Source organism: Vombatus ursinus, unplaced genomic scaffold, assembly GCF_900497805.2.
Source record: "Vombatus ursinus unplaced genomic scaffold, bare-nosed wombat genome assembly UNPS02014863.1, whole genome shotgun sequence".
NCBI classification, from domain to species: domain Eukaryota; kingdom Metazoa; phylum Chordata; class Mammalia; order Diprotodontia; family Vombatidae; genus Vombatus; species Vombatus ursinus.
In genome coordinates this window covers 12062030-12073872 of record NW_020954641.1, presented here as the reverse complement: position 1 = coordinate 12073872, position 11843 = coordinate 12062030, and the positions used below count along the sequence as shown (strand labels likewise).

The 11843-nt window shown below is 39.7% G+C and overlaps 1 protein-coding gene across 5 annotated transcripts in view; it reads right to left on the bottom strand.

Moving 5' to 3' along the window:
* Window positions 1-2498: 2498 nt before the first annotated feature.
* The window catches only part of LOC114027723 (rho GTPase-activating protein 7-like), a 122365-nt gene continuing 113020 nt past the window's right edge, over window positions 2499-11843 (bottom strand). For all 5 annotated transcript variants that reach the window (XM_027841814.1, XM_027841815.1, XM_027841811.1 and 2 more), the window contains 4 exons: window positions 8598-8789; window positions 7883-8100; window positions 5426-5599; window positions 2499-3113 (listed from right to left, as the gene is read on the bottom strand). In XM_027841814.1, the coding sequence (XP_027697615.1) occupies window positions 3008-3113; window positions 5426-5599; window positions 7883-8100; window positions 8598-8789 (690 nt within the window). In that variant the 3' untranslated portion in view covers window positions 2499-3007. The remainder of the gene's footprint in view (window positions 3114-5425; window positions 5600-7882; window positions 8101-8597; window positions 8790-11843) is intronic.

Sequence of the window (11843 nt, the reverse complement as noted above, 5' to 3'; positions counted from 1 at the left end):
TTAGGTTGTAGAGAGGCAAATTAGGCTTTGTAACAACAGCCCCAAAGTGGAATGAATCTCCTCAGGGGGTAGTTAGAGGAGGACCTCGGAGACCCTATAGACCTTCAGAGGCTTGATGACCACTTGCTGGGAATATTGTAAAGGAGATTACTTTGTTATTTTCAGGTTGTACTAAATGACCTCTTTCTCACATCTTGAGATTCATTGTTGACCAGTGTCATAGTAGACTGCATGCAGAGAATAGAAATAGAAATAGAAGAGTTATTTCTGATCAATGTTGAGGTTTTTCAGATCTTTGTTGTGGGTGACATGGTCCTGATGACTAGAGGTCTTCCTGAATAAGGCCCACGGTTATTCCAGAGTGAGGGCGTTAGCTAGCCATGGTTAGAAAAACAAAGTGAATGAAAAATGAGTCTTTCCCTGATTTATACCTATAGTTGGATAGGTAGTCGACTGTGTTAAACCATATTTAGGGTTATTATTCATAGTCATATAGGAATGAGGTGTCAGAGATGAACAGTGAACTGGGCCCAGAACTGAATAGGAGATTAGTACTTTTGCAATTTTGCAGTGTTTTCAATGATCCCAAACTGCTCACTGTCACAAAAGCCTCTTTTTAATACCAGTATCATCCCAGTGATATTATATGGATGTAAATCATGGAATACCATGATCTCAAAATAATCTAAATTTTAGAGACATGTATGACCAGAAAGGATCTGTATGTGATAGTGAATGGTTTTATATCAAGAGTATAGAAAACCTGAGTGTTATAGCCATAGAACAGTAAAAGGACCATACGAAGGCCTTCAGAATATTGGGTGGATCTACTATGGAAGATTTTGCAGAAAAATGTGAACCAGAATCTCATGGAATTGAAAATGAGTTTTGTACCATGAGACCATGGATTCATCAACAGAATGAATTCTGAAAATGGGAATTATATAATTGAAAGGTCATTCAGAGTTCCTGGGATCATTAAATGTCAGAATATTCCTCTGAGCTAAAACTGGGTAATTTCTTAATATGTACGCATGCATAAAAAATTTCCTGGACACTTTTGAGCAAAATTAACAAATGTCCTATATTTACCTTAAATGAACTCTAAGACTTCAAATGGGCCTTTGAGTGGTTTTTCTCTGGCTTCAGTGACATCACTGTGACCCTGTTTGTGTCTTCATTTGTCACTTATTCCACCTAAGAATTAATGGGCTGCTTATAAGAATGTGCCAGTCTGATATCAGATAACTTCAAATGATCCCATTGACTTTTCCATGACCTCAGTTGTATCCTCATTTCACCTCTTTGTAGTCTAAAAATGTGCTAGCTTGTAGGAAAAAATGAGAAATATCCCAGTTTGACCGTAGATTATTAAATAAACTGTCACCCTAGGATTCATATGAGCCCTCCCCTGAACTTTCTAATTATTCTCTCTGCTTCGTAAATTCCACAGGAGTAGACATTCCATCTTCATTATCTTCGCATTTCCTCTAGTGCTTTGCATATGAATGAATGAACTCACAGAACCTATCTTTCCTTCTAAACTTAATTTTCACTAATCTTCTTGTCTTAAAGTTTTGAAGGTAAAAGCTCAATTGGACTAAGAGATACATATATTTGAATTCAATAACTTATGACATTATTAACATTTCTTTGACACTAATGAACTCATCTACCTATACTTTCTCCATAAATTTGGTTTTCACTGAACTATTAACTTAAAATAGGAAAGGAGCTTTCTGTGAGGAACTTGCTCTACCCTGGAAGACTGGCATCTTGCCCAAGGCACTAAGGGATTAGGTGCCCATCCATAGCCTCTCCAGTCTTGTAAATTCTTTTGATTCCTCTTCCTGAATTATCCAATGAGGTTTCAAAATCCAAATGAATAGGCCTTTTAATTTAAAAAAAATTTTGTCATTCATTATACAGTGTAGGCTGACATCCTTTCACCAGTTTATTGGTTTTGATGAAGCAAAGCAGTGCTATTCAATAGCTACACTTAAAGTAGCAATAATAACTTCTTACTTGAATATTGTGTCATATATAGATGACTATTCTTATCTATCATACTAATCACATGTAGATGATATGTTCCTTTAATTTCATTGGCTTTATGGCAAATTGTTACTGGAAGTTATTGTTGTTTGTCCTTCATTCTTGAAGAGGACCAATGACATCAGGAGGGTGATATCTTGAATTGCAAGTGAATTGGATTTAAGCGAGGCAGGGCTGTGCAAAGTCATCAGTCTCACTCTCTCCTCCAGAGTCGTTGGAGTCCAGTGGCAAGGACAGGATTACTGGCATTGGTCCCACACTGCATCTGATCCCAGATACAGAGTGGAACCTTGGCCTCTTTATGCTAAGATCTTTCCCAGGTCTGTACCGGAAGTTACTAGTTGTGCCAGTAGAGATCGTTTTTATATGTTTTCTGACTTTTAATAATTTTCTTCATTCTTCCAATTTTCCTTCCTTTTTTAAGTGCTACACTCTTACATAACTCTCAATTTATTAACAACTTTATTATCAACAGTGTTTTATACCACAAATGAAAACAATTTAACAGTCTTATGGACAACTCATCTTAAAATGTATTATGCCCTTTAAGCCTTTCAGTCTACTTTCTCCGTGCTTAAAAAAAAATTTACAGCAATTTATACAAACCTTTTCTTAAAGTTACATACAACTTCACATTATTAAAAAATTCAGCAAATCCAGGCAATCACCAAGTTTTTAATAACTTACTGCACGGTATAGGTTTAAACCATCATTTTGAGTATTTCTGGGATGTTAAGATTAGGTTTTTATATAAATAGTTTGGCCTTTAATATCCTTCTATCGAGAATCTCTTCAAGAACAGCTTTTTCTTATACAATTATATTCCTTTAGACACTCTTTGATTATCATTTGTATTAAAAACAGCATTCCATTATCTGAATATTTCTAAACATGACTGAAGGGCACAGCAATTAACTGCACCTCGGAACAGCTCCGGCTTTAGATTTTGGGTTTATTTGACATCTGAATTCGAAGATCGAAAAGAGTCTTTTAGTCTGAGCAATTCAGCTGCGCACATGTGCCCGAAAACATTCCTGTACCATTTAGAAGTCCGCCCCCTGCAAAGCAACAAGAATTAAATTAGGTTACAGGCATTAATGGGGTGTAGGGGAGTCTCTAACTCTGAAGAAAGAGTTGGAATAGGAAAGGAAAGGAGAAAACAAAATAGAAAAGAAGTAGTAGTTGTGTAAATGTTGGTAGAGCGATACCTTATGTTTCAGGTACATTTAGTGACCCTGGTTCTATGAGTTGCTAACCCTGATTCTGGGGAGCTCCCCAAAAAGGGTTCATTAGAAAAATGAGTTGAGTACTTATTGAAGAAGCTGTGAAATCCAACCACCTAAATATGAGTGACTTTTGTTTTTGTCTCCTCACTGAATGAATTATTTTCTAATCTACTGTGTTTTCTCAGGTTACAAAGGATGCTTGGATCTAGAGGGCTGAGTACCCAGCTAATGAAGATGAGTTGACAACTTCTCATCATGTCTTGAGGTAAGTGGAAAAGAAGAAGAAAGATTGGATAAAATCTCCTTAGACTACCTCCACCATCAACTTCACAGATGAACCCTCTCAAATGCTTTTCCTTCATAGTTTCCTCATATCAGATTTAGACAATTTTCAATGCTGTTTACATGTTACTCATTTTCAACCAAGTTTCCTCCTTCTTGGGAGTCTTTCCATCTCTAGTTCCTTCTTCTTCCAGTCTATCACAGGGATTCTATCATTCCTTTGCCCACTGAATAAAGTGCTAACTTCTGAGCTGCCCACAATCTGGCACCTTTCCTGTACAACCTTATCACACACTAACCCCCTCCAATGCTCCAGCAAATGGGCCTATTCCTCATGCTCAGGCTTGCCTTTTATCACAGCATTCTCTGTACTTGAAATGACTTTCCTTTCCTATCTATTTCTGTCATTCTCAAATGCCACATCCTCCATTCAATATTTTATGAAATCCTTACAGATGTTACATACTCCCTTAAGACTTTACAGACATTTTAAAAAGTATAATTTAGTGGGGCTTTTATATCCTTTTACTAGATTATAAGCTTCAGTAGGACAGGAAAGTACTCTGCCTTAATCTTTCTATGTTCCATAGTACCCTATACATGTTGGCACTTAATAAATGATTGTATTAAATTGAATTAAGTTTTTAGGGACCAGTTACCAAATATTTATTGCCAAATCACTGAATGTCAGAAAGTGAAAGTGACTTTAAAGCAATAATCGACTCCCATTCATTTTACAGATTTAAAAAAAAAAAAGCCATCCAGTGAGTGAGAGTGACTGACTTGCCCAAGGTAACTTAGCAATGAGTGAGTAGCAGAAGCAGAATTAAAACCCAGGCCTCTCTCCTGATTCCTGTTCATTTAAGAAAATTTTCCTTTGGATATAAACCAAGTTAATTGATGCCACAGACCTTTTTTTTTTTTTTTTTTTTTTTTTGTATAATCCTTAGGGGCAGAAGGTGCTTAATAAATTGTTTTGATGGAATTTCCTGTTGAATCCTCAGCCAGCTCTGGTAACCACTCAACAGAAAGTATCTCTAAAGTGTAAAGTGGTTGTGATCCACAATCCTCTGATTTGTGTACAGTGAAAAGAATGCTGACTTTGCAATAAGGTAACTTCATTTTGAATCCAGGACCTTGGGTAAGTCAATTTGCCTCAGTGGGGCTTGTTTCCTCCTCTATAAAATAGGGGGGATGTTGAACTTATTTGACCACTTAGGTTTCTCTAAGCTCTAATTCTTTAACCTGTATACTCCTCTGAACTTCAAACAAACAACTAAAACTTCATGTATATCAGACATTACAACCTTAGGTTCAGAGAAATAGGCCCTAATTTCTTTCATATACCTTCCATAATAGTGAGTTCAGGAGAGGAAATACCAACTGGATGAGTGCTTAGAAACTTAGGTTTAATACTCTCCTCTTGTCTGCTCCAGGTCCCCTTCAATGTTTTAGATTATAATGCAAAAGAACTCTTCAGAAGTTGGAGTGTTTTGTTTTTTTTAAAATAGTTGTACTTAATAGACCTCTGTGGTATTTATCTTTTGAGAACTGGCATTTCCTTTAAACAAAAAGGTATTGTAGTCATGAGGCTCAGCTGATCCCTCGAGCCCTCGCCCCACTACTCATAATTGTTTGCCATCACTAATGGTCCACACTTGATAAAGTGGAGACCTAACTTACAGAAAGAAGTTCCTTCCTCTTTTCTAAGGAGGACCAGAATGTAGGTGCAGCCCTCTAAAGAAGAGAAATTTGGAAAAATTTCTCCAAAGCCAAGAGGGAAAAGAAGAGATATATTTAAGTAAGTCTCATTCACTAATACCATCAAGGTACTATCTTGATGACAAGAGGTCCATTCATACCTGGTATCTTTTCTGCAGACATGAGTCACTCGGGATTTTTCAGGTCCTACCATTTCAATCAGATACTGGCACAAGATGACCTCTCCCAAGACTCCACGCAGTTCAGCTACTTCACACCACACAGAGGTTGCAGCTATAACATAGGTATTGCTCTGGGGGTATGACTTCCAGGTCCTAAAGAACAAAGAAGCAGAATATGAGCTCCCAACTCTCCTGGGCATAGTGAAACAGAAGCATTGTAAATATGTACAGCAAAAATGTCAGCTTCGTCTGTCCAGTCAAGAATTCTGGGGCATTTAAGAACAGGTTGTGGGGATACATTATAATACTCCATCACACCTATGCCAAAAGTTAACTTTCTCTTTAAAATCCTTTATCTATCTAATGTGAATGAAGTAAACTTCATTTTACATTTAACTACTTGTATTTTTAGCCTGTAGTATCTTTCAGGATAATAAATTCCGTAAGTTTACTGCCTGCTCAGTAAAGTGAGGCTTTTGTTCCAAAACATTCTCTTTCAAGAGAAACTACTCCTACTTCTAGTATTCTAAAATTCTGTGAACAGTAGTTAATATTTATCCTCATCCTTTTACTTTCTGTATTCTTTATTATTTCATAGACATGGATCAAAGCCTTTTTTCCAGACTGAAGAGTCCTAATCTTTTTAATTTGTCCTCATGTCCAGCCAGCTGTTGATACACCCCAAGATCTTGGACAGAGCAATCCTCCCTCTCTTCTGGATTTCAGTTTTCTATGAAAAAATTGAAGCCATTCACCTAAAGCTTCTTCTTCTCTCCTCTTTATCTCATATCACCCAAATGTCTTCTGGCACTATCTCTTCCTTCACACCTGTCTTACATGCACAAGTGATCCCATTCCATTCCATGTTTTCTAAAATATTGCTTCCTATATCATCCCTTCTCTCTCACTTATCTTCAATCTCTCTTTGCCTACTGGCTGCTTTCCTACTGCCTATAAACATGCCCATGTCTCCCTATCCTGAAAAAACCTTCACTCAATCTCCAATATTGTCCCATATCTCTCCTGACTTTTAAGGCTAAGCTTCTTGAAAAGGCTGTCTACAATACATTCCTCAATCTTTTTTCTTGTTCTCTTTTTATAGTCTGGCTTTCAACCTCATCATTCAATCAAAACTGCTTGCTTTAAAGTTACTAATGATCTATCAACTGCCAAATCTAATGACCTTTTCTCGTTCTTCATCTTTATTGACCTCTCTACCCACCTTGACACAATTGATCACTCTCTTCTTTTTGATACTCTTCTTTTCTCTAGGTTTTCATGACACTACTCCCTCCCGGTTCTGCTCCTATCCATCTGACCTCTCCTTCTCCATCTTATTTGCTAGATCTTTATTCAGGTCATCTCAACTATCCATAGGTGTTCCACAGGGCTCTGTCCTGTGCCCTGTTCTCCCTCAGGACTATAATGTTTCATTTGGTGATATCATCAGCACACATGTATTTGATCATCAACTCTATTTATCCAGCCCTAATCTCTCTGCTAAACCTCCAGTCTTATATCTTCAACTGCCTATTGAATATCTCAAACTGATTGGCTATAGACATCTTAAACTCATCATATCCAAAAATGAACTCATCTTTTCCCCAAAACCCTTTGCTCTTTCAGACTTCTCTATTACTGTTGAGGATGACTCTGCCTCACAACTGTCCTCCTCATTTCCTTACTCTCACTTCCTATATCCAATCTGTTGTGAAATCCTGTTGATTTTAATTTAGTAAGCTCTCATATATATCTCCTTCTCTCCTTCACTCCAGTACCACTCTGGTGCAACGCCTTATCACCTCATGCTTGGACTGTTGCAGTAACTTGCTGGTTGATCCCTCTGCCCCAAGTCTTTCCCCAACTCAAATTCCTCACCCACTCAGTTGTCAATGTATTAATCTTCCTAAAGCATAGTTCCTGCCTCACTCAACAAACTCCAGTGGCTCCCTATCATCTCCAGGTGATTTTAAATATAAAATCCTGTATTTGGCATTCAGAGTCTTCCAGTCTAGGGACACTGACCTCCCTGCTGTTCCTCCCATAAGATACTCCATCTCCTGACTGGGCATTTTCACTAGCTGTCCCTTATGCATGGAATGCTCTCACCTCTGCCTCTTGGCTTCCTTCAAATCCCAGATAAAATCTCACCTTTTATAGGAAGCCTTTCTTGGTCCCTCCTAATTCTAGTCCTTTATGTAGCTTGTGTGTACATAGTTATTTGCATCTCTCCCCATTAGAAAACTCAAGAGCTGACACTGTCTTTTACCTTTCTTTGTATCCCCATGGTGCCTGGCACATATTAGGCATAATCAATGCCTAATCCCCCTCCCCGACACTAAATAAATGTTTAATGACTGATTGACAAACTTCATCCATACCACAACAAACTCAGAGCAAGAAAGGGTGGACAGAGCTGGCTTCATCGATCCTTACCTTAGCACCACGTATTCCTGGGCAGGGAGTGGGGTCATGTTTTTCACCGTGTAGTGGTAAATATCAGCCTCCTCATTCAGTACCTCTAGGACAACAGCCTGCTGCAGAGTGTGGTCCCAGGACAATTGTGCTCTAAGCACACTTTGAAGGATAGCCTGAGGGGCAGCATGGACATCAGTGGAGGCTTTCCACAGTAGTAAGTGAGAGTTTTCTTCTACCTGTAGGTAAGTCAGGGGGAGGAAGAAGAGACAAGATGATTTTGAAAGCTCGTAATCAAGAACTAACAAAACTTCAAACTGACTTCTCCCTTTAAGGTCACCTAATATTTTCATATGCACAAATTAAAAGCTCAGATTTATGCTCTGTAGTTTACAAGGTGCTTTTTGATTCTCACAACAACCTTATAAAGAAGGTGGTACTTCTGTTTTACAGATTAGGTTAACAGTGTTTCCTGGAGTACCTTCTCCAGGGGAGTTCTAGGACATAAGACCCTTGGAAACACCAGATTATAACTGTCTACTGGTAACATGGGGAGGGGTGTCTTGGAGGTCTGCTCCCACTCCAATATTTCTTCTACCTTTCTCCTCTTCCCTACTACTTTCAGAAGAGAATGTATGATCAAGGAAATGATAGAGCCAAAAACTCCAGTGTATCCTCAGATATTTCTGAAGACCCTGTGAGCATAGGACAATCCTTAGACTGGAGCAAAGCCTACCTTTTTATTGGCCACGTCCACATTCTCCAGGCAAAAGCGGCTAGCCCAGGTTCGGAATTTGTCCTTAGCATCTCGGAGCAGGTCCTGAATGGACTTCTCCAGAGATTTCAATACCATCGGGTAACTGACCAGGCTTTTTTCAGGGACTGGGGGTTGCTGGCACCTGTTGGATTCCAAGTAACTTGTGGGCAGCTGCATGAGGTGGAATCAAGGAGGGCAAAGTTACTGCTACGTTGTCACCATCATCATACTCTACCATCTACCCCCTCACTTATTTTATTTATATTTCAAATAGTACTTGGCTATTTAGATTAGATTTATTTTGTTTACATCCCCAACTAAACAATGTTACTGATGTGCATATAAGGCTTTGTAATTTGTAAAATGCTTTCACATAGATTGTCATCTGGTCCTCACAATAACCCTATGAATAGGCAAAGTGGGTCTTATCATTGCCTTTCATCAATGAGAAAACTAGCTTCTGGGGCACCAGGAGGTGAAGGAACTCATTGGAGATCACACAGCTAGTTGGCACCTCTGCTTCCTCGAGTGGCCTTCTTCCCCACCCCCAGGCTGTTTCTCTGGAGGAGAGAGGAAGGTGTGATCTTGGAGGACTCATTCCATCTCGGGCTGATATTTACCACTACACGGTGAAAAACATGACCCCACTCCCTGCCCAGGAATACATGGTGCTAAGGTAAGGATCGATGAAGCCAGCTCTGTCCACCCTTTCTTGCTCTGAGTTTGTTGTGGTATGGGTGAAGTTCGTCAATCAGTCATTAAACATTTATTTAGTGTCGGGGAGGGGGATTAGGCATTGATTATGCCTAATATGTGCCAGGCACCATGGGGATACAAAGAAAGGTAAAAGACAGTGTCAGCTCTTGAGTTTTCTAATGGGGAGAGATGCAAATAACTATGTACACACAAGCTACATAAAGGACTAGAATTAGGAGGGACCAAGAAAGGCTTCCTATAAAAGGTGAGATTTTATCTGGGATTTGAAGGAAGCCAAGAGGCAGAGGTGAGAGCATTCCATGCATAAGGGACAGCTAGTGAAAATGCCCAGTCAGGAGATGGAGTATCTTATGGGAGGAACAGCAGGGAGGTCAGTGTCCCTAGACTGGAAGACTCTGAATGCCAAATACAGGATTTTATATTTAAAATCACCTGGAGATGATAGGGAGCCACTGGAGTTTGTTGAGTGAGGCAGGAACTATGCTTTAGGAAGATTAATACATTGACAACTGAGTGGGTGAGGAATTTGAGTTGGGGAAAGACTTGGGGCAGAGGGATCAACCAGCAAGTTACTGCAACAGTCCAAGCATGAGGTGATAAGGCGTTGCACCAGAGTGGTACTGGAGTGAAGGAGAGAAGGAGATATATATGAGAGCTTACTAAATTAAAATCAACAGGATTTCACAACAGATTGGATATAGGAAGTGAGAGTAAGGAAATGAGGAGGACAGTTGTGAGGCAGAGTCATCCTCAACAGTAATAGAGAAGTCTGAAAGAGCAAAGGGTTTTGGGGAAAAGATGAGTTCATTTTTGGATATGATGAGTTTAAGGTGTCTATAGCCAATCAGTTTGAGATATTCAATAGGCAGTTGAAGATATAAGACTGGAGGTTTAGCAGAGAGATTAGGGCTGGATAAATAGAGTTGATGATCAAATACATGTGTGCTGATGATATCACCAAATGAAACATTATAGTCCTGAGGGAGAACAGGGCCCAGGACAGAGCCCTGTGGAACACCTATGGATAGTTGATGACAAAAGATGACCCCAACTCTAAGGGGCCCTGTTCTTCTTGCTTATTCAAACTTCACTCATATGTCGAGGTCCAATCCAAGTTCCACTTCCACAAAGCCCTTCTTAATGATTCCCATTCATTCTATAAATGTTTATGAAGTTCTTTTTCTTTGTGATACAAAGAATAAAACAAAACCCATATCCTAAGCGAAGTTGCAGACTACTGGGGAAGATGACATGAACTGAAAGACCTATAAGACCATAGGCTAAGCAGCCACAGTCACCTCTGATTTAAACAGTATACTTAATATCTATACCCCACACCTGTATTACGATTTTTTTATTCCTCTAAGTCTCCCCCTCTCTGGACCAGAAGGTTGCAAGGGGTTGCATCATATCTCTGTGCTCCTCTTGCTTTATAATACCTGTTGAATTGAATTCTTATTCCACAGCTCTACTTTAAAACACTTCATAAATGCCTGTGAATGAATGAATCTTTATTAAGGAGACTGTTGAGCACCTATGTGGTGCTAATCAAGGCTCCGTTTAGATAGAATGCCATTGACTCTGTCCCTGCCCCCCATAGCTAAAAGAACAAGGCAGGTGCTGACTCAGACCAAGATGAGAGATCATGTCCCCAGATTAAAAAGCTTCAGCCCATTACAGAACAATTAGACAGTATAAAGCACAATCAAGGACATGATGGCCTGGGATGAAGGTGAGGAGATAGATTTCTATCCATCCATCCTAGGCATTGTGTCTGCATTCACCACATGCTGTCTGCGGGACTGAGACAGGGCAGATATTATTAGTCCCACTTAAAAGATGACAAAATTGAGGCCCAGGGAGGTTGAATCACAGAGAAAGTAAGAGTGGAACTGGGTCTAGGACTCAGTTCTCCCGATTTCCAAACCACATCTTGACATCAGAGGTTTCTGATGTGGGGCCCGTGGGCCATGGGTGGCCTGAACCATATTAAAATGTAATTGGGAAATATTTAACCAAGTCAGAGTATAATAAAATATAGTTAATATGCAACCTACAAGGATCCTTATAAATGGATCAGTGGCCCCTGTTCTATTTTAGTTTGACACCCTTGCTCTACACTACAACTTGTAAGCACATGCACGCACAAAGAGACCTGTGAAGCTGAAAATTGGACATACATACCCATCCCGAGCTTTCTTCAAATCATGGCTCCCCTGCCCTCTCTCCTCTCAACCCCTGGAATGGACCAGCTCTTCTTATGCTGCAAAAATGGTAACCCCTCCCCAAGGTCTTAGTCTCATGATCTCAGTCCAGGTCCAGTACAGCCTTTAAGGCAGGGCTCAGGGAGGCATTGCCTAGGTCCAGGGCTCAGCACATTGCCACCTGTAAATGTACATTTAAATAAGGCTTTTTGAAGGTGGATACCCTGTCCTAGGCCACATGGCAACTGGAAGAAGATAGGTTTGGTGTTCCTGAAGGTGGTTTTCCTGCTAGCACCTACTACCA